This window comes from Ochotona curzoniae, unplaced genomic scaffold (genome assembly GCF_017591425.1).
Source record: "Ochotona curzoniae isolate NIBS_2020 unplaced genomic scaffold, NIBS_Ocur_1.0 contig_4612, whole genome shotgun sequence".
NCBI classification, from domain to species: domain Eukaryota; kingdom Metazoa; phylum Chordata; class Mammalia; order Lagomorpha; family Ochotonidae; genus Ochotona; species Ochotona curzoniae.
Window position 1 is genome coordinate 7,402,845 of NW_024466343.1, and position 24,074 is coordinate 7,426,918.

Consider the following 24,074-nt stretch of genomic DNA (forward strand, 5'->3'; position numbering starts at 1 on the left):
AAAGTAAAAGTTTTTATTAATTATTTCAAGGGGGAAACTGAGAAGGAGGTGATCAATTCCAGAGAATAACAGAATACACAGAAATTGAAAATAATGGGGTATGTTTCTGTTGGGCAATCAATATGTATAATTCCCAAAGTCCTACAGTGTCACCAGTAAACTGATTGCAAATAAGGTCCTGGAGACTGTCAGTATTCTACATTAAGGAATCAATTTGCTAGTCTTAAAAATAAAGCTGCATAATTTTATGAATGGCTGAAAGTAAATTATTAATTCCTTCATACATGAAAAAATGGATTCAAGGAAAAGTTTCGGAGCCCAGCACAATGACTCATTGGTTAAATCCTCACCTTGCATCCATATGGGTACTGTTTTGTGTTTTGGCTGTTCCACCTCCCATCCAGTTCCCTGGTTATGGCCTAGGAAAGCAGTAAAGGAAGGCCAAAGGCCTTGGGACTCTGCACCTGTGTGGAAGACCTACAAGAAGCTCCTGGTTTGTTGTTTTGGAAGGGCTCAGCTCCAGCCACCATAGCCTTTTGGGGAGTGAACCTGTGAATGATCTTTCTCTGTCTCTTCTTCTCCACAAATCTTTTTATTAAAAATAAATGAAAAAGGAAAAGCTTGGGAACAAGGTCAGCAGTCCAACAATTCAAGGTTGTCCTATGAATTATCACACACTCATACAATGGACACTATTATGTCTAATGAGAGAGAAACAATAATATTGTAAAATGAGAAGGCTAAGTTACAACAGTGTTTTTCTTCAGGATTTCTATTTTGGAAAATATATGCAAAATAAAGAAACCCATAACATTATTAAAGAAGCTATTTTTGTCTGAGAATTTCATGCCTTCACAAGTTTTTTCTTTCTTAAATAAACAGAGGATAAAGGAAAATTGTTAAACTAAAAAATCAGTACATTCCAAATTCTTTGCCTCATTTGTTTTTACAACATGCAAAAGTGAAATACAATTAGCACAATTAAGCTGTTGTATTTTTTGTTATTAATAGTTTATTCACATTCAATTTCTTTATACTTTTCTCTCACACAAAGAGCAATATATCTTTAACGTTATATGACAGATATTTTATCCAAGGTTTCATTCTTTGGTGCCTTCTTCTTTGTGTATCAAAGTCTAAAAAATGAACTTCATGTGCTTGATTCCGTAAGTTTTGAAGAAAACCATAATAATGAGCGCCCACAATCCCAGAATAAAACCTCCAGGAGGATGCCAATCCTTCAACTTTGGTTTCTGCAAAACAAGAGTAAACACAGGTAAATAACTCAGTAATGGAGAGAGCAACAGAAAACAGAAAACTGGTTGTGTTTTAATTTAGTCAAAGTACATGTATCAGAATAACAACGATAAAGACTTTTCAACGGTGCAAAAATCCCACAGGGCACACTGCAGCCTGACAAAGATCCTTTTCAGCTTAGTTATCTCAAGGGGGCCTTCTCTGACCATCTAGCCCACCATGTGTCCTCATCTAAATTACTCAGTAGTTCATGCATCCTCCTCACTTTGAATTTGTATACTCATCAACTGGAGTCAGTTTTATCCATCTGTACTACCAGATCATAACTATTAGGTACAACATAGCAAAGAACGAGGCACACAGGAGACCTCATGTACCATCCTAAGTAAATCAATAAAAGAACAAATGCGACCCACTTCCATTCATTTAGTTATCCAACAAATACAGGGGCAGTGCCTATGCCCACAAGTAACTAACTGAAACACGACTCCTCTCGATTTTCCTCAATTGTTATATTATTTTCTTTGAAATTTCTTAGTGTCTTATATGTGATTTCTTCCTCTGTCAATCTTTAAGATTGATTTATCTATTTATTGATTGATTAGAAAAGCAGAATTAGACTAAAGGAGAGACAGAGACAGACACAGAGAGATGTTCCATCATTTATTCACTCCCCAAATGGCTGTAACAGCCAGAGATGAGCTGGGCTGATCCAAAGCCAGGAGCCAGGAGACCCCTCTGGGTCTCCTCTAGAGTGAAGGGTCCTAAGAACTTCAGCCATCCTCTCTGCTGCTTTGCCAGGTCATAAGCAGGGAGCTGGATCAGAAGAGGAGCAGCTGGGAGTCAAGCTGGAACCCATATGCCCACTTCTGTCACTCTCAAGTTGTCTTACTTAGTTTTCTCAAAACTTCCCGGGATCCAAGTTCATTGAAGTCCATTTGAGTCCCTTTGAATTCCTTTCTCCGCTCCACCCCAATCCCTGACAACACCCAGCAAAATGCTTTGAATGTTTTCTAATTCAGAAGGACCAGGTTTCCTACATTGTGGTCTTGTATTGGAAGACTTGTGACTATGACCTCTTTAGGAATCAACTTATTAGTCTTTAATACCGTAAGATATTTATGAGAAAAGAATATTTCAAAGTAGATGAAAAGAATAGAAATTAACACAAAATTCCCTTTAGTTAGTGTGTTCAACTACATTAATTCAAAATTAATTTGTCAAACTAAAAAGAGAGAGGGCACCTTCATATTTTAATTTGGATCATGACGCTAGACTTATAGGAACTTTGAAGCAAATACCTCACATGGTCTGAACTAGCAATATTTTTTTATTACGTTTCTATTCTATCTTCCCATACCTATCTTCACCCTCTACTCCCGCTTTCAGAATCCTCCCCAAATATTGCCTAAATATATGAAATCTGATTTTCCTTATTACTTTCCACTCAAAAGTCTGAAATAGCTTCTGATCACATACATAATGACAAAAAATTTTGCTCTCTGGTAACTTATAAGAAGATAATTTAGTGGTTCTCAAACAAGTTAAACAGCAAAACTCTTGGTAATCACAATGCCCTTTATGCAAAACTATGACAAGTTCTAATTTACTTCTACTAGAAATTCTAGACTATAAACATAGCTATATTAAAGGTAATTAATGTAAAGTACTGATATCACAAGCATGTATCAATGAAAACACAGGTAGGTGAACCAAAACGACTGACTACTACTGGGGTTTATTTCACTTGTTTTCCACAAGTTAATATAAAATGGAGAAAAGGCTTAAATCTAAAAAAAAAAAAATTATATGATTCAAGAAAACATGTCATTATTCACAACCAGCAGCAGCATACCTTTCACAATAGCCTGCAGATGTTCCCTGGGTGCCCAGTTTGTAAGCATTGCTCAGTTAGAAAGAAGATCCTGATGTATTCTCTCTCTCTCTCTCTCGCTCATGCCCCCCACATACACACAAATTAGATTACAGCAGAAAAGTTAAATAAATATTGCCAATATTTAACATTAAATGTTTACCTAAGCAGAATAGGCTATAGACAATTGTGCATGAACCAAATCAATGAATATCAGTGGTAAAGGGTTCAGAAGGTGTTTGAAGCAAGTTATGCTAAAACTATAAAAAGGTGATCATTTGGATTCTATCATTCATTAGAGTGGACAAAACAAACAAGTAGTTAATACTAAATCTCATTTCTAAAGCTTTAAGAATTGAAGTAACACTCTTATAAGGTGGGTTTCCTGAGGCTGTAATTTTACCATTACATATTTTTTTCAGATTTATTTTTATTGGAAAGGCAGATTTACAGAGAGATACAGAGAAACAGAGAGAAAGATCTTCCATCTGCTTGTTCACTCCCTGAGTGGCCACAAAGGTTGTAGCTGAGCTGAGCTGAAGCCAGGAGCTAACAGCTACTTCTGGGTTTCCCACATGGGTGCAGGGTCTAAAGTTTGGGCCATCCTCCACTGCTTTCCCAGGCCATAAGTAAGGAAGTAAATGGGAAGTAGAGCAGCCAGGAAAATGCCCAGCGCCTATATGGGATCCTGGCAGATGCAAGGGGAGGATTTACCCACTGAACCATCATACTAGGCCCACCATTAGATCTTAAACTTAGCACCCAGAGACACTTGCCAGAGATAAGACAACTAAGGACAAAATATCATCTTTGAAAGTAACTATCATTTCTCCAAGCAATCAACAATTAGCCCAGGCAGCTATTTTCATCTGTCCCCTCTATAGCAGGCCAAGAGAGGATTCTGGTGGCACTGCTTTCCTCTGATCCTTTGACCTACTGTTCCGGAATGCAATCCCACATCTAAATGATGACACCCAAAACAGGGTTGGAGAGAAAAGCAAAGCACTAGAGCTACAGCTCTCAACAGTACACTGTGAAAACAGTAATGAAAGATTTTATATGATATATGAACTCACGCAGGCACAAACACACAGAATTATTCAGCAAATAAGATAAATTTTCATTATTTGATGATTACTATTTTAATATCAACCAACTCTACAAAGTCAACTTGTAAGTACTGAGAATAAAGTTTAAATCTTAGATCTGAGTCAAATGTAAACAGTTCAAGTTTTTAATCATTAAATCTAAAATGGAACCAAAAATTTTAATTATTTGATGATTATTTTAGTATCAACCAACTCTACAAAGTCAACTTGTAAGTACTGAGAATAAAATTTAAATCTCAGATCTGAGACAAATGTAAAAAGTTCAAGTTTTCAATCATTAAACTCAAAATGGAACCAAAAAATAAAAAATAATTAACAAAAACAAGAACAATCCTAATTTGGAACACCCACACATGCGAAGATAAGCAATTCACATTACTCTGCAGAGGGGATCAAACAGCCAAGAATAAATTTAAAAACAATGCTAAAACAGCAATGTTTTAATGTTAGAAAGGAGAAAAAATAAAAAGTAAGCCATCAGTCCAATATTTGAGAATTTAGTATATGATCAGAGCTATGACAAATCAGTATGCAAAAGAGTACTATCTTACTGATTTTCTAACAGTGGAATTATTTTTTTTTGGAAAAAGAAATTACAAACATGATAAACCAAGACATTGTATATGGTTTACAATTAAATGCTAAAATAGAAGAGGGAAAACATAAAATTTAGGAAAATGTACACAGCAGGATGATTTATAAATGTAACAGCAGTGAATTAAAACAAGAAATAAAAGCTGGAGAAAGGGGTGTGCAGTTGACAGTAGTCACAAGAAGCCACATGCCAAGACTGTACGCACATCTGAGTGTCTGACTGGAGTTCCAGCTTCCTGACACCCTGCTAATGCAAACCCTGGATGGCAGAAGACAAGGACTCAACTACCGGAGCCCCTGCCACCAACACAGAAGATCCCAGATTGAATTCTGAGCTCCTGGTTTCAATGGCCCTGTCCTGGCTAGTGTGAGCGTTTGTGAAATAAACCAGCAAATAAAAGATCTCTGAGTTTCAAATAAAATAAGAAATAAGAGAATGTTTTAAAAAGAGAAGACAAAATAATTCTTAAAAGAATGTTCTGAAAGATCTATATTTCACGAACTCTAAATCTAAATGACAACTAAATTGGAGAATACAAAAGAAATGCAAATTCTGTACATAGCGCTCTTCCAAAAATAAATAAGACATCAAAAATTTGTCAAGAAATAAGACATTAAAATGAAAAATTTCCCAAAAGAATTATACATGGCCAAGTAATGCTTGAAAAAAATTCAACTAACTGCAAAATTAGATAATTATGAACTACAAAAAGCAGCACATCAGGGCTGGCACTGTGAGGCAGTGTAAAAGCCCCATACAGCCGCGGTTCATCTCCTAGCTGCTCTACTTCCAATCCAGCTCCCTGCCAATGGCCTGAGAAAATCACAATCACACCAGAGCCAGGGCCCTGTCCCCAATATGGGAGAGTCAAACGAAACACTTGGCTCCTGACTTAGGCCAGGTTCAAACTTGCGATTACACTCACTATGGGAATGAACCAGATGGATGAAAGATCCCTCTGACACTCCACAAATAAGTAAATAAATCGTTTTAAAAAGCATAGTTAACTACTAGTTCCTCTCTAAAATTAAAATAAGAAATGTTAATGAAGACAGTCAATTTTTCAGAAGAATAATCCACTACCATGGTCAGAAGTTGCTTTCTTCTCATTCCTAAGATTTGTAATATTCCCAGGATCTGTATTAAGGAATTCACAAATGCTTACAAAGCATTTTGTAAAGATTTTCTTTTTAGATTCTACACAAATAACAGTAATCTCAATAATATTGTATATTGTGGGCATCTAACCCCAGCAGTTTAAGACATCAGTTAAGACACTTGCAACCTATAATAGTCTAGGTTTGAGTCCTAGCTTCAGCGCCAGTTCTCACCTTCAGCTCCCTGCTGATGTTCACCAGGAAGAGCAACAGGTGCAAGGTCAAGTTGTTGGGTTCCTGTCACCCATGTGGGAGACATGCACTAAAATTTCGGCTCCTGGCTTCAGCCCAGCTCAAGCTTTGTACATTGTGGAGGAAATCTTCAGATGGGAGCCCTCTCTTGCTGTTTGCCTCTCAAGTTAAATAACAAAAAACAAGACAAACAAAAAACTTCTAACCAATTCTAATGATTTGGAGAGTCACTTATGCCAAAATAATAAAAAATGCAACTTAAATAAAAACTTGTTTTTATTTCTATATTGAAACCAAGGAAATAAAGCTGCTACTCTGAGGCAAATGGGACTACAGAAAACTCTTAATATTCTCTCTATAATTATCCATATTTTTGATAATGTTTTTACAAAGGTATTTATTTCTTTAGTTATTTGGGGAAAAGGAGAAAACATAGGAAAAATATGTATAACAAGATCCACCTGCAAGCATTTTCATTTACGCTCTCCTGAATTGAGATACACTGCAAATAATACTGTGTAGTGCTTGATGTCCTAGTTTAAGAAGTAACATGAATAGTATGACAGCAGCATAATAAGTGCTTGTTCAGAGTGCATTTAATGATATTGCTACTGTCTAACAAAATAGTTATTTTAAAAGCTACCATATGTAATATTTCAGACATTCCACAATGATTTGACTTACAGTCGAGTGACAGATTGGTATAATTATTGCATTCTGTAACACAGCTGTATTTGAGATATGTTCATATTAAAGTATAACTTGTTATTTCATTTGTGTCCATTAAAACCTCTTATAAAATGACTGATTTTTATGTAGTTAAGTTGATCCACTGACTACTATAAAATACATTCCTTCTCTCTTTTTAACCATTCACAATAACAGCTTTAATACAAAGGTGAAACGAATATCCAAAACACTGCAAAGTGTCATGCACAAACACTTAAAAGTTTAAGGGTTACCTATTACTGAATCGCCTAACATTTCAAATTACAAAGATGGTAGCTAATAACACACTGCATTTCCAAGTGTCAATAGCACTCCCTCTTCATGGTGTTGAGAATGTTACCATGTAACTTCAAAACAATTAACTTATAAGTCTACGTATTAAAGTTATGTGAAAAGAGCAACTGAAGATCTTTTAAATTCTATATATTTATTAGTAAGCAAAGGGAAAACTTCCAAGACTTTAGGGAGAGACTATTTTCTCAAAGTAAAATGAACACATCACTTCTGTTAAACCATACCTTAAGGAAATTTAAAATTACAAAATAGGACAGTTCCTCAAAAAATTAGGGATAGAATGCCCCAAGGACCCAGAAATTTCACCACTACTCTCATTTTCTATTGGACTGAAATCAGTATGTTGAATAAACAGCTGCATTTCCAAGTTTCTTGTAGCCTTCTTCACAACAATCAAGATATGGAACCACCAGAGGGACATGGAATCAATTTAGGCAATCCCTGATGGATTAAGAAAATGAAGCCTATAAACAAACACACAAAAATGAAATTCTGTCATTTGCAGCAACCTGGATACAACAGGAGTATACTACATTTAGTTAAATAAATCAGGTTCATAAAATACCAAGTGTTCTTGCTTATATGTAGAAGCTAAAAAGATGATCTTAGATAAATAGAAAATAGAAAAGTGGCTATCAGGGTCTGGAAAACGTGGGGAGAAAGGCAGAAACAGGATGGCTAAGAAGTAGAGGGGTAAGGTTGTCAAGGAAGCAGCATCCTCTAACTTGCTATATTACAGAAGAATAACTGTAACCGTCAATAACTAATTGTTTAATTTTGAAATAACTACTACCAAGGATTTGGATGCCCTCAATACTAAAACATAATAAATGCCTGGTGTAACAGATATGCCACCAACCTGGTAATAGTTCATTAGTACTTATATTCCTAGTCTTTTTATATCAATTGTGTACAATATAATTTGTATCCTTTAAACTGTAGTACTAATATGAGGGGACTAGTTCATAGAACATGCATATTATGGAAAAACTATACATGGATTTCAATTTTTTTTTACAACACAATAAACTAACTTTATTAAGTTATACTTTAATTTTACTTTTCATAAATGTGTAAGTCAAAATACATTAGGCAGAATTCCAAAATAGCCACTAAGATTCTCTTTCCATGGTATATACATACTAAATTAAGTACATACTAAACTAAGACTGCTGACAGAGTCTGTGAATGTATATGGATACCATTTCTTTTATTAAACTGCATTATACCACAGAGATGAGGGGACAACAAGGATGTGACTATGGTCACTAGCTAGCCCCTTTCAGTTAATCAAAAGGGGTACTAGCTCAAGATGGGCTGACCTAATCAGGTAAGCCCTTTAAAAGAGGTTCCACATATCCTCAAATGTCCCAAGAACAGGCCTAGTGAATGCCCATATACTAGAGACAGCAGTTGGGAATATTCAGGATTTTGTTCATAGGCTATTAACTAAAGTACATCATTACATATAAACCAATAGATGAGTAACTGAATGTACAGATTAATGAGTGAAGACAGGTTTCATCATATATGACCTAGTAGTGAAGCATGTGTAATATATTCATATACAGTTCTGAAACAGTCCATTGCAACACAAACTGATAAATTGTGATATCTATTTGGATAGGGTACCTATTAAGAGAGTACCTAGAATTCTGTGTTTTTGTCCTGTGCTGTGTAAACGGTGCTAGCTGCTTACAAAAAACAACAATAATATCTACTTGGAAAGAAGATTCTAGATATCAAAGTTGGATGAACACACAAAGTCAGAAACATAGCTATTTTAGAAGAGTCAAGATGCTCCCCTCTTGGAAATGAGAAATCAAATGCAATGTGGTAGAGTGGACTAAGGGCTAGGAGTTGTCTCTGTCATACAGCCTCAAACAGCCAACTAATAAGGCTGGAACATAGTCTTGTGCACCAGGGCAGACTGCTGTTAGAGTTGTCATCTTGACTGATGCTGTGAGACTCAAGAAATGATCCAACTAAACCAGGCCTAGATCCCTGACCCAGGGAAACTGATACTAATGGTTTTAAATCACTGATTGTTATATAGTAACAGAAAACTAATTTACAAAGAAATTTAGCAAACCTGAATAAATGGACAATAGACAGTATATTAATATAGCACGAAACTACTACATCTGACACGTGTTCCATGGGTAATATATCCCTCAAATGTATGATATTAACTGTATGTTTAGGAAAATCAATGTTAACAAGACTGAAATATTCTTGACTCCCAACTCTTTCTGCTGTTTCATAACTATATGTTCTCTAAAACCCCACTCACATATCACCTGCTGATGAAGTCTGTTGTCATACATAAGTAAATGTTCTTTCTTCTCCAGGCAGGAGTGGTACCTGTGCTTCCACCTGGTATTACAGTTGGGATTCTATTACATTTTGGTAAGTTTGTGATATACATTTCTGAACTTTATCAAGGTTTCTTGAGATTTGAATATTTTATGACAATTTGTATTATTACTTTCCTCTTAAAAATAACATTAGAAATTCAAATAAGAATTCCACACAATAAATGTTGATTTATTTGTCTGTGTTCCTGTTCTTATACCATCTGAACAAAACTAAAAATTGCAGCAATCAACAACAACAACAACAAAAAACCTATTTGGGAATCTATAGTGAGACATCATCTGGTTAAACATATTTTTCTAGGAATGTATAAAACAGTTTAAACTATAAAATATGTAAACCTATATTTCAGTTCTTAGGTAAGAAAAATAATTCCCTCAAATAAGCAATAAGGGTTTCCTTATCAATAGCATCTATTGATGTCTGCTTAGGGGGAATAAGCATGTGTGAAGGAGTTAATGTTACAGGAATGATCTGCCCCTCCTGAACAACTGAACAACAATCAGTGCTCAAGAGATCTGCACAGGAGGCTCCTGGATTTTTTGACAGAGTAGTAACAATTGCCAATGCTCATAAAGGGCTGTGATTATCTCTGGTTCATCCTTCAGATGGAGACAGAGCTTTTAACAGACAGAACCTCAGCTCACATCTCACACTGAGGCTAAGTCAAAATTATACCAGAGAGAATGAGACTATCTCAAACTTTAAAAAAATTACGCTGGATATCCTAAAATTACTTAAAAGTGAGTTTAAAAAATTATTTATTTATATAACAGAGACAGAATTAGAAAGATCTGCTATCTCCTGACTCAATCCTCACTTCATCACATGGTCAAAGTGGGGATATGTTGAAGATATAAGCCAGAAAATCAAGGTCTCCCACATGAGTGGCCAGCACCACATTCCTTGCTATCATTCCACTGTGCTCTGCACCAAGTATGGACCCAAACCCAGACCACCCCAACATGGGATGTGTGCATTTCCATTAGTGTCTGAATGGCAAGGTCAAATGCCCACCCTAAAAGCAATTCTTTGAGGTTAATATGAACTACCAGCTAAATAAAGCAAAACTACAAAATCCAGAAGTCAACAAAAACTTTTTTAAGAATCTATTATCCAATTTTTTTTAAAAAAACAGACATATAAAAAGGTAGAAGAGTATGACACAATGAGGAGAAAAATAGAAATAGAAACAGAAATTTGTTGAAAGATATGACGGGCTTTATAGGACAGGGATCTTAAAACAGCCATTAGCTAAGTGGATATAAAGGAAAACATTCAGCTACTCATTCATTAAATATGAAATGAATCCCTAATATGAGTGATATGTTAGGGCAGATAGTGGAACCAGTGAGGAAAAAAAGCCATGATATTTAGAGCTAATATTGTAATTGTACTGAATAACAACCAAATGATAAAGTACAAAAATAATTAAGTAAAATTCATCTGTGCAAATTCTGTTACAAGCGATTCTGGCTGCTTTCTTTAATAAAAGGTTTACAACGTTCCTTTAAGCAGCAAGCAGCTGTCAGAGGAAATTGACACTTAAATCCTCAATCAAATTTGCAGAACATTATTCTGTTTTTTATTATGATCAGTAATAATCACTACAATTCCCAGCAAAATTTAACAGATAGTAGGGGTAACAGATAGTAGTAGATAGTGCCGATCTCCACTTAGCCAAGTGATTTCTACAGATTCCTTATTCTAACTAATCTCTTCCCCAATAATAAAATTTTGCTGTTACATACATTCTTTTAAATTTAGCAGACAGCGTTGAAAAGGGGGAGAGACAGGCGAGGAAACAAGTCAATATCAATCAACAAACAACCTTGCTTAGGGTAAAGAATGGAGCAGGTGCTTATCATTATGTTCCTATAGTTATATCAACAAACTATATTGAATCTGCAAAAGTGATTAAAATAATTTTAAAATTTATAATGAAACTAACAAAAAAAGATTAGTAGGCTATGTTACAGAAGAACTACCATCAAAGGGATAAATAAATTGCCCAAAGCAACAAAACTATTAATTAGACTGGTTGGAACCTAGTCTTGATGCACTCCAATGATCACGCTCTATCTGCCACACCATGTAAAGTCTAAGGATTGAAACATTCTCTTCTAAGATATATAGTTTGAAAACCAAAGGAATAAGTATCTCTGTACTTCTATGAAACCACTCTTGGGAGAAGCAGGTAATCTCAGTGAAAATAACTTTTTAGAATTCTGGTCACCTGAGCGATAAAGATCACAAACCAATACTTTTTAAAATAAAGTTTGACAAATTGTTTCTGAAACAACAAAGAAAATAACTTTTAGCCACTGAAATTATTATAAAGATGTCTAACACACTTGTGCAAGAAAAATGTTTCTTGTATCCTACTTATGTAATCAATGACAAAGATCTGAAACAGTCCTTTTCCATTTCTATCCCAATTCAAGATGGTAAGCTTTACAGATTATTAGAATAATTATTTTAAGCAGAAACAGTAAACTACGTCTGCCAAGAGAGAAATAAGAAGTCTGAGATCTCTAAAAATTTAATAGTTTAAGTGTTGATTAAATCTAGCACTCTATCACAAATTTAAATAATTTTAATCATAGTAGGGGGCAATTTAGCAGAAGGAAAAACTTTTAATTAGTGCCTAACATATCCATTTATAATCACTTCATGTCTCTCCAGCACTGCTATAGATGGAATAACACTTCCTACAAGTAAACATGTCTAATTGCTTCACAAGATTAAGATATGTATTGGCACATTTCAAACTAGAAAGCCCTTAATTAATAAAAACTAGGTAACATGAACATTATTGTTTTTTTACTTAATGCCAATAAACTTGGGATACAGAACTGGTAAATAAGACACATAAAGAGAACTTTGAAAGTAAATATGCTGATTAAATACTGATATATACATTTGAAGGTACAATGAAGAAAATTTTAAAAAATAGAAAAACTGGTTATCTAAAAATTATCAGAAATTATATCGTGAGCCAATTGAAAAACAAATGTACAGTTACCTATCAGATATTATTACCATGAATAAAAGCTAACACTGTATGCCAAAAATCTGTAAATAATGATAAAATATGACTTTTCTGACATGAATATATCAGGTGGAAAGTAAATGATAATTACTATTCTTATCAAGAAGCACATTAATATGATTTCAGGTTAATTCACATAACAACTTAAATAACTTCTGGTTAAACAGTTTCGATTTGCTACAAGCAAGTTTCTGAGCACTGCCAAGTATAAAGCATGATCCTGAAGGGTCCAGGACCTGTTTTAATGTGTGCATTTCAAGTTGCTCCATTCAGACAAAAAGAGATCCCCAGGAGATCTATTTGCTTCTTTTTCTACTAGTACTAATTCTTCTTTTTCTTAAAAATAAAGAAAAAAGAGAAAGAAAAAAATTAACTGAAAATGTAGCAACACAGGGAAAAAAAGAAAAAAGAAGTGTGAGAATTCTAGTCCATTAGTTCATTCCCCAAGGCTTGCAATGGCCAAAACTAATCTAGGCCAAGTCAGGGACCTGGTAATGCAACACAAGTTTTCCACCTTGGTGACACTGCCTCAACTATTTCAGCCATCACCTGCTGCCTTCTGACATGTGCAATCACAGGATGGTGGACCTGGGCGTGGAGCCAGATTTACTTCCAGACACTCTGTTGGAAGATGGGTACATCCAAAGCAGTGTCCACTCCACAAGTACTTCTGTAACTATCGTGGTGGATCTCTGGGTTTGACTGATGGCAAGCTTATCTTCATGATTGTACAACAATCACAACTGATAAGAGCAACAATGTGTTTTCCTTTAAAATATTAATTTACCTATTGCACGATAAGTAATTTTCATATTAGAAGTAAGAATGTACCAGGTATGAACAAGTTGGTTCTGACTTCCTCACTATATAATGTTCTTTGTCCCTGCTTGTGGTTTCTCTACTTTAGAAGTTGATGTGGGCCAGCGCTGTGGCAATGGGTACATTTTCTGTATGGACACCAGTTTGAATCCCAGCTGCTCTACTTCCTATCCAGGTCCCTCTCAAAGGCCTGGAAAAGCAATGGAAGACAGCCTAACTGCTTACGCTCCTGGAAAGCTTCTGGTCCTGGCTTCAGATCAGCTCAACTTTGGCTGTTTCAGCCACGTAGGGAGTAAATCAAAGGATGAAAGGACACCCCTCCCTTGCCTTACTCTCCCCTCTCCTGTCCTGTAACCTCTTGCCTTTCAAGTAAATAAACCTAGTAATAACTAAATACGAAAAACCACACAAGTTGGTGCAAATAACAGCTAGAAAATTAGTGTCATTTTTTCTCTTTCTTGAATCTAGAGAAGTATAAATCTCATTTCCACTATTTACTTCAACCACAAAGTTAAATTTTACTTAAAAACCAACAGTCCTCCACCAAAACACATTCATGTCACCAATGTTATAATTCAGTGTTATACTTCAATGTTATACTTCAAAAATTTAATATACTGGAAGCCATGTGATATGTTTTCGAATAATTAAATATAAAACATACTTTTAAAGCCAAAACATTAGCAACAAGGACTTATAAAAGATCCAAATTCAATTTAGAGCTGCCATTATGATTTTATAATGTTTCAAACAAAGAAAATCTGTTTAAAATCTATTTTAATAAGTCTTTACTATCTGTAAAACAATAAGGGAAATATTCCTAAGATACTCTGTAAAGAAGCACTAAAAACTTCGGAAGGCCTTTTGTCTTGGTAATTAAGAAAATGAAGTTGTAATACAAACAGATTAGAGTTAATTAACTTATATCTGTTTTATAATTTTTAAATTCATATTTAGTTGTTTACATACTTGAGAAGGATGAACACTCATGTGGGCATTCAGTTGGGGGGAAGGACCGAAATATGGAGGAAGGTGGGTGGGACAAATGTTTCCATTTTTTCCTACTGTGTCTGCAGCAAGGAAAGAAGAAGGCAGCCACTCTTTGCTATCAAACTACACTAGGATCCATTGCTGTAGGGCAGTCATTTAATGACAACTCAGAAACCCCGATGTGGGGAAGGGAGTGGTTTTGACACTAATGGGACATCATTGACTTCGTTGCAACAGGGTTGAGAAAATCTTTCCAAGGGCTACTAGCTGACTAAGACCACCTTAATGTATCCACAGACACTTGCTGCAAAGCTTGGTTAGGAGAGTGGTCCAACCTGTTCTGCTTTTCATCCTCTGACCAGGTAGGTATGTATATGAAGCCCTCTGCTGACATAGATGAGATGGCTGCCTGCCCCACAAGTATATTTGGGCATGTGGTCCATTGCTTAGGCATCAACAACTAAAGAGGCCCCCCCCTTTTTTTTAACATTTATTTATTTTTACTGAAAAGTCAAATATACAGAGAGGAGGAAAGACAAAGAGGAAGATCTTCTGTCCGATAATTTACATCCCCCAAGTGACTGCAATGGTCAGAGCTACGCTGATCTGAAGCCAGGAGCCAGGAACTTCTTCCGAGTATTCCACGACTCGGGTTCCAGATTCCAAGACTTCAGGTCTATCTCTACTGCCTTCCCAGGCCACAATTAGGGAACTGGATGGGAAGTGGGACTGCTGGGATTAGAACTGGCACCCATATTTCTGGCACACTCAAGGCGAGGATTTTTAGCCGCTAGGCCACCGTGATGGGCCCAGAAGTCCAGTTTTAATACATGTACTCCAAGATCCAAAAACATACCTCATGATTTTCCCTATGGCTGGGTTTGAGACCAGTGATCTAGTTGGAGATTCCCTAAGAAACTTTTATCAGGAGTAGCCTCAGATTCGTCTCTTGTGTGAACCAGTCACTGCAGGGTCAGGTTTGGTTGGTCACCTGCACCAGCCAACGTACATACTGGTAGATGCAGCTGACTGGTCAATTCTGCCTCCTGCCCTATCTCACATGTGAACTGATGGGTGCTACCACCTAGCCCAGCCCAGCCTCTCATAGGCACAGTCTTCAAATACATCAGTAGCTGCTACGGCCTAATTGGGTTGACCTCCAATAACTCCCAGCACTGGTTTTTATGTGTGCTGGCATGTGATGAAGCCTAGCCAGGTCTCTCCTACATCCTGTCTGACTCCCATTATACCCATGGGTTCTGCAGCTAAGCTCAGTCTGCTCCAACCACAGACCCAGCCCACATATACACTCACAGGTGCTGCTGCCTTGGCCAGCCTGGCCCACCCTCTAGTCCAGAGTCTATTTTCACAGTGGGAATGAATATCTTAATACTAAAAACAACAGAGGAGTCAAATGTCTAATATTTATTAGGGATGTTTGCTTTTTAAGTGTAACAACTTTTAAATTACTTTGACTTGTGAAAAAACACATATTAGTTATTTCTAAGTATTGATTGTTTAAGTTGTATATAGCTAACTCTAAAAATACTCAAGGTCTATTCACATAAGTTAATGATCAACAAATTCTTTTGACACTCACTTTTCTTCAAACTTTCAACACTCTATTATGTATTAGGCTGCCCACTATAATGGGGGAACAGATTGTTAAAATGGTACAGGTTATCTTCACAAAGCAAATGAATTATATTTTAAACATTCTCTTTCTTCTCAGTTTTATGGAACATCTCTGCTTCTCCTTCTCTCTGTAAATCTGCCTTTCAAATAAAAATAAATGAATCTTTAAAAAACAAACAATAAAATAAGTCATCTCTTGATAAAATTTTAAATGGGCGAAGCTAATCTTCAGTACTCTTACTATCATAATTCATACCTACAGTCATATAAATATCAATTTTTCTCCACTGTATATTGGGGAGTCAAGTGCAACTGCAATGGAGAAGGAAATCAGAGACAGAAATATAAAAAGGACTAGTTATTTTAAATCTGTAGATATATAGTTTCTCCAAAATATAGCCTCAAGCAGCAAGATTATACATCATATCTGCTGACATTTCGTTTATCAAATTTTATGAGATCAAGGGCTTCCTCATCCTTCGATTGGCAAGTTAAACAGAATTTCAGAACTAACAAAACCACTTGGGCAGAACTCTCGGAGCATGTGGGTTTATATCGGGTGGCTGTTCCCTATCCTCGGGTACGTGGGTAGTTGGGAGGCTTAGTATGGCTTCTCACCTTGTCTCCCCCTCACCCCAGATACAAGAAGAAAATGAAATATAGGAAACAATGATCATATCGACTTTCCCTGAGCCCTCAATCCTTCACACCCTGATCAACAATGTAAACATCACTAAAAATAAAAATTTTAAATTTAAAAAATTCCTTCAAATGAAATTTTAAATGTTCATAAGAAGTACAATTTAGTAGTTAGGAAAATCAACTATGGAATCAAAGAGACATAGATAAAAATCCAGATTGGTACTTACTAAGTAGAAAACCTTAGGCAAATTACTTAAAGTATTCTTTTAAACTTTAACTATTTTTTTTTTAATTTATTTATTTTTATTGGAAAATCAGATATACAGAGAGAAGGAGAGACAGAGAGGAAGATCTTCCATCCAATGATTCACTCAACAAATGACCACAATGATCGGTGCTGCGCCAATCCAAAGTCGGGAAGCATAAGCTTCTTCCGGGTCTCCCACATGGGTGCAGGGTCCCAAGGCTTTGGACCATCCTCAACTGCTTTCGCAGGTCACAAGCAGGGAGCTGGATGGGAAGTGGGCCTGACAGGACACAAACCGGTGCCCATATGGGATCCTGGTGCATGCAAAGCAAGGGCTTTAATCGCTAGGCTACCACTTAAACTACTCTGAACCAGATGTATTTGTTCTTGAGTAAAATGGGAATAACTTCTTCAATGATATCAGTCTTTTTTAAAATTTTATTTCACAACAGTTTTTAATTTAAAAAACACTGCAAGGTAGTAATGCAAAGAGGTACCAATTAATTTCTGATGATGATTAACATCAACTGTCCACATCCGCTTGCAATCCCTAACAAAAATGGAATGGAGCAAATAGAGACATTTAAGGGATAGAAAATTTGAGAATTAAATACAATTACATATGAATAGTGAGAAAAACAGGAAGAGGGAAGAACGGAGGGAAAAGAATGGGAGTAAGAGAAACAAGAGGGAGAGGAAGAGCAAGGATGGTAAGAATCCCCATAACTGCCTCAGGAACATCAATTATTCTCATTTTTTTAAAATCTTCACAAGTCCATTGAAAATAGTGTTTGCTTTTATTTACATATAGTAATGACTGATAAGGTTCATATTTTATACTTCTAATATTGGAATTCAATATATGAGAGAGTAGTACAATGACAAATTTACAGATGGGTCAACATTTTTCCAACTTAAACTTGATAAAATATCATTATTGAAATTTTAATCACTATTATACAACAGCTTTACAGTTTCAATTATTCTTTGAGAAGTATCACTTTTGGAAGTGATTGCTATAAATTATAATATGAAAGTTCAGAATAACTTGCATTGATTTTAAAATATATCTCAATTGATATCTAAATTAAAACAAATGTATGGTATCATATTTTTCATTATATTTCACTTTTAATGTAGCTGTTTTTAGGGAAAACTGAACTCTGTCAGTCCCTGGAGAGAGTGATCTGCATTCAGCACCCTTCTGATGAGCTTCCAGATAGCAACAACTCAATAGCCATTCAATAGCCACATTTTTCAAAAGAAGGTGTCAGATACTTTCTATTTGATAGGCATTTCATTCAACTCTTGGTAAAGTTTAGTTATAATGGGGTAGCCATTATTCAAATTGGGAAACATCAGAATGCCAAAAGAGCTATAGTAGAACAAAATAAAAAAAATAGTAATTGTACATAAGTACAAGAAAATTCATAATGTATCTCAACCCATGTCACATCATGACAGGAACAAAACCGCAGTCAAATACAAAATTTTTAAAAGTTGAAAAGTGAGAAGAGATTGTCAATTTTATATATTCTGAAATACCACACTTCTAACAGGCTAGATTTTATATAAATAAAAGTTTCTGGGAATACACATAGCTAATAATTGTCTGTAGTGTACTGTGGTCCTATCAGCAGAAACAGCAATTACTTGTACCTCAATGGAAGTTGACATCCCCTTCATGGAAAGCAGGGTGTTCAGACAAGGTGCGGGTACCTTTTGGAGTCACAATGGCTGAGGAATGCTATTGGCAACAAGCGTTTGGAAAGATCATGGATGCTAGACATCCTATAATGCACCTAACAGGTCTACACAATGGAATGATGGCCCTCACAAATTTCAATAACATCCCCCAAACCAGACAACGGATATACTAGGATACGACATGAATGGATTACACCAGAAAACAAAATCTTCAGGACTAAAAAAGCATAACAGTGGCAACTAGACTGTGCAGGAAATCTAGGCTTTAAGTGTTTCCACCAGGAGACTCCAGCCTTCTTTCCAAAAGACTAAATCTGTAATGGATGGATATGTAGCTTGTCAAATGTAACAGTCACATTATACTATATCACACCACATGCATTGCACAGAGATGCAATTAAAGATAGAAATCTTGGGACTGCTGTGATGGCTCTACTGTCTAATGCTCCACCTCCAAGCATGGCATGCCACCTCGGAGCTGGTTTGTGCCCCAGCTGCTCTGCTTTCCATCCAGCTGCCTGCTTATGGCCAGGTAAAACAGAAGAGGATTACCCAAAGCCTTGGGATCCTATACCTGTGTGGGAGACCCAGAAGAGGCTCAAGGCTTCTGGCTCCCGGATTTGGGTTGGCCATGGAGGTCACCTGGAGAGTGAAGCAGCAGATGGAAGATCTTTCTCTCTATAACTCTCGCTTTCTTAAATCTGCATTTCTAACACAAATAAATAAATCTTGAAAAAAGGAAGTCTTTCAATCTACTAATGTTGTCAAAAAAGGATTTATGAAAAATCTTACAATTGAAATAATGGGATCCAGAAAATTCTTGGAATATGGTTTTAAAATACACAAAGAAAAACAGTATATAATATTCTATGTTGAAGCAACTTTATTCTAGCACATTAAGTTTTAAAGATTAAATAAGTTTGTGGGTTTTGTTTCACAGAGCTTTTGTCTTAATGGACAGGGCTGAATCAACAAAGATGGAACTGTCTCAGGATGCTCAGTCCAAGAATTTAATCCCTCACATATTTTAAACCTCCAGTCAGCATCTACCAAGGGATCCCTAATCAAGCTTTTTGTTAGTTAGTTAGTTTGTTTGTTTTTAATTTTTAGAAACTTGCTCCCAGGGGACATGCCCATGGATAGTAGGCTAAGCTTCTAAGTGCCTGCCTGCAGTGCTGGCATCCCATATGGATGCTGGTTTGTGTGCCGGCTGTTTCACTTACTATCATGTAAGGTCCCTGCTTATGGCCTGGGAGATCAGCATGAGATGGTCCAAGCACTTGGGGCCCTGTACCTAAGTGGTTCCAACTCTGTGTGTTTTCTGAAAATTCACAAAGACTATCAATTTTATTTAGCTTATATCTGGCTATCTTACCAGGTTACTTTATAATTCTCATATGTAAAATTCAATCTCTTAAGTTTCCTACATATACAATCATATTTTCTAGGATAAATCATTTGGCAATACATATGGCAACAGTGATAATTCTAACTAGCTTCGTATTGCAAAAAAATTTTTTTAAATATTTATTTATTTGTATTAGAAAAGTAGATTTACAGAGAGAAGAGACAGTAAGATCTTCCATCTGCTGGTTCACTCCCCAAGTGGCTCCAACACCAGAGCTGAGCCAATCAGAAGTCAGGAGCTTCTTCTGGATCTCCCGCACAGGTGCAGGATCCCAAGGCTTTGGGCCATCCTTTACCACTTTTCCAGGTCCTAAGCAGGGAGCTGGATGGGAAGTGGAGCAGCCAGGACAGAAATCAGCACCCATATGAGATCCTGGTACACACAAAGTGAGCGACTAAAGTCGCTAAGCTACCGCACTAGGCATACAAAAAATAACCTAAGTATCACAACAAGAAATGAATCCTTCAAAAGACTGAGATTCACTCTGTTGTTCTGTCCCTGCTCCTTCCCTCAGTCTTCATCTCCCCTGTAACTTCTAAACTGTGCCAACAGTGAGTGTGTGACTGATGCTGAAAGACGTGGTGATTTTCACTTTTAAGGCATCATTAAAAATGCACATATAGGGCCTGGAGCAGTAGCTTAGTGGCGTAAGTCCTTGCTTTGCAAATGCCAGGATCCCATATGGGCACCAGTTCATACCCCAGCGACCCTGCATCCCTTCCAGCTCCCTGCTTGTGGCCTGGGAAAGTATCAGTGGATGGCCCAAAGCCTTGGGACTCTGCACCTGCATAGGAGACCCAGAAAAGACTCCAGGCTCCTGGCATCACATCTGTGCAGTTCTGGCCGTTGTGGCCACTTGCGGAATGAATTATCGGATGGAAGCTCTTCCTCTCTGTCTCTTCTCCTCCTCTGTGTATATCTGAATTCACAATAATAATAATAATAATAATAACGGCACATATATATCCATTCAGACACATGCAAACAGGGCATAAGGCGAGTTGTTAAAACAAATGGCAAGAAATCAAGACTGTCCAGAAAGATTTTTAAGTAGGAAATAAGAGACTTATACGTAACTTCAAATAGAAATAATATGTTCCATACATATGAGATAGTCAATGCATAATACAAGATTTTTTCTCATAAAAATCCAGCTGGGGGGCAGCATTTGGCCTGGCAGCTAGGATACCTTTATCCCATAAAGGAGTGCATGGGTAGGGGTCCTGGCTCTGCTCCTGATTCCATCTTCCTGCCACTGTGCTTTCTTAGAGCTATTGTTCAAGGACAAGTAGTTGAACTTTGCCACACATGGGGGAGGCCTGTATTGGGCTCCTGCCTCCTGCCTTTCAGCTGCCCAACCAAGTCACTGTAAACATTTGGTGAATGAACCAACAAAGGAGAGCTCTTTGCTTGTCTCTCTGCCTCTTTTTCTCTGCTGTGAAACAAATAAATATTTCAGAAATAGAGCTATATGTGAGGTTGTATATGCACTACAATAATGCTATGATCATATACAAGTGTAAAAAGCCTTTATAGAATTGGCTAGATCTAATTCTCACGTGTATTTTAGTCTTAAAGGGTGATAATTCACTGATAAGTGAATTTTTTCCAATATCACTGATGTTTCTTAAAAAAAAACACAAAAGTTGGGGCTAGCACAATGGTTCATTGATTTAGTCCTCCTCTTCCATGCACAAGATCCCATGGGTGCCAGTTCCTGTCCTAGCTGCTCCACTTCCCATCCAGCTCCCTGCTTGTAGCCTGGGAAAGCAGTTGAGGACGACCCAAAACCTTGGGACCCTGCACCCACGTGACAGATCCAGAAGAAGCTCCTGGCTCCTAGATTTGGACTGGCTTAGTTCTGCCCATGGCAACCACATGGGGAGTGAACCAGTGCTCAGAAGCCTGTGTCCAGGCAGGCTCCAAGCAGGCCTCAACACCTGTCAGAAGCGTGCAGAGGCTGGCCGGCCGGCTGACAGGGATGCATGAGCTGCACTGGGGCAAGCGCGTGAGCTGTTCTGGCTGGCTCCTGCCAGCTGTGCCTCTAATAAAGGTTTCCCCCACTTGTGTGTACACACACACACACACACACACACATACACACACAATGTTTCTCTCATTCTCTCTTTTTATCTGTAAATCTGCTTTTCCTATAAAATAAATCTTTTTTAAAGATCACACATAGGACAATCATTATAGTCTCTAAGATGCAGCACTATCAAAAAGAGAAATAAAAACAAAAAGGATTAACAATGACCTTTTCCGGTATTGTTGGGGAATAGTGTTAATTCCACTCAATACAATTCCTATCAGAAAAAAAAATTTCTTAAAGATCAAACTTGATAAAACCAAATACCACAGAATTTTAGTTATAATAATTAAATATTAAAGTTAATACAGTTGCTCCTTTGTTTAAAAAAATTACACTCTACACTTTTTAACCAGGTCAACATTTTTCATGTTTAAATTAAAACAATGCATAATAGCAAGATGCAGCTGTTACACAAACCAGGTAGTTATTGGTTCATTCATACTATAAAAATATTACTGACATTTCATCTGGTCAACCATCTTAAAGGTTAATTTTTGTTCTGCTGTCCAATTTTACTCCAGGCAAAGTGTTCTGGGAAGATCCTATTTGCCTATTCTGAACAAACCACAAACTGTTTCATTGCTCACTCTTACTGTTAAGAACATATTGACTTGATGCCTGCTTTGCTATTTAATTCATTTATGCTGAGAATCAGCCATGAAGACAGAATTTTAAATGTGACATTTGCAGACTCTTAGGTCATTTAAGCTCCAACAACACTAGGGAATTCCTGACATATAAACTGGACCTGATTATCAAGCAAGATGAGCTTCCTAAAGAAGCAAACTTCTGACTGTTTTTTGGTAATTTCTCACAAAATTTTAGTACTAAATTTAATGTCGATAAAAAGCTCTAGATACTAAACATTTTAAAGTTTCTATTTCTTGTAATAAGCTCAAACTAGAACTTCATCAAATAGATCTATGTCAGCTAAATACATTTTTTATTGAAAGGGACAAATGGAAAGACTGACAATAAAAATTAACATTAATAACAACTCTAAGAAATTCTGACACAGAAAGGCTTTTAACATTTCCAATCATCTGGAAGGTTCTTCTAGGACTAAAAGCTGTAACTCCAGTCAACAGATCATTTAAAATTATTAAATTCTGGCCCAGCAGGGCAGAGGTTCTATGTTGTCAATATTACAGTACAAAGTCTAAGCTTAAATACTTATAACTCTGCCTTTTCTAAGATTACAGTTATCCAGAAGGAATGACAGAGTCATTATAATTGAAAATGAACAAATTGCCCACATGACATTTAGAATTATTCTTTACTAGGGTTGATAATAGGGTGAGGTGGAGAAAGCAGGGTAAGACTGTTTTTACATTTTAGCTACTCCAAAAAATTATACCAAGTAATACTTTTTCAGCTCGTTTTCCTTGTCACCAACAAGTACTATACACAATGGTTCAAATGAAAGTTTTCTGAAATTAAGTATTGTTAAGTAATACACAAAAGATAATTCTGATTTTACCCTGTATTTTATATAAGTAAGAATGTTATTGTTGCACAGCAAGTAGCCTTTTACCACTGTGCTGTAAAAGAGACTGAACAGTAATAGGTGTAATCTAAATAGGAACAGAGGGCCTAGAATGCCTTTCAGCTACAGCACATTGATTCTGAAAAAACATAACAAAAGCAATTACTTTTCAAAGATTAAAACTTTTGTTTCTTTCAAAAGCATAAAATGGAAAGCAAACCTGGTGTATTATCTGAGCTACAGGAAGTTGTTCAGCGTATTTCAAAGGTTCCATTAGTTCCTCATCCATTTGGTCTTCCTTATAGCTGATAAAAAAAAAAATAAATAAAAATCACAAAGTTAAGAAAATGCTATTTTTAAACATGGCAAATATTTAAATACGAAAAATGTGAAATAAATTTAAAATATAAACAA

The 24,074-nt window shown here is 36.4% G+C and overlaps 1 protein-coding gene across 3 annotated transcripts in view; it reads right to left on the reverse strand.

Moving 5' to 3' along the window:
• Positions 1 to 992: 992 nt before the first annotated feature.
• PIGK (phosphatidylinositol glycan anchor biosynthesis class K) overlaps positions 993 to 24,074 on the reverse strand; it is a 102,768-nt gene continuing 79,686 nt past the window's right edge. The window contains exons 10-11 of one of the 3 annotated variants that reach the window (XM_040987294.1): positions 23,881 to 23,965; positions 993 to 1,253 (exon numbers count right to left, since the gene is read on the reverse strand). In XM_040987294.1, the coding sequence (XP_040843228.1) occupies positions 1,137 to 1,253; positions 23,881 to 23,965 (202 nt within the window). In that variant the 3' untranslated portion in view covers positions 993 to 1,136. Of the gene's footprint in view, positions 1,254 to 12,733; positions 12,971 to 23,880; positions 23,966 to 24,074 lie in introns of those variants that run through there. The other 2 variants (XM_040987295.1, XM_040987297.1) reach the window with 2 other exon arrangements.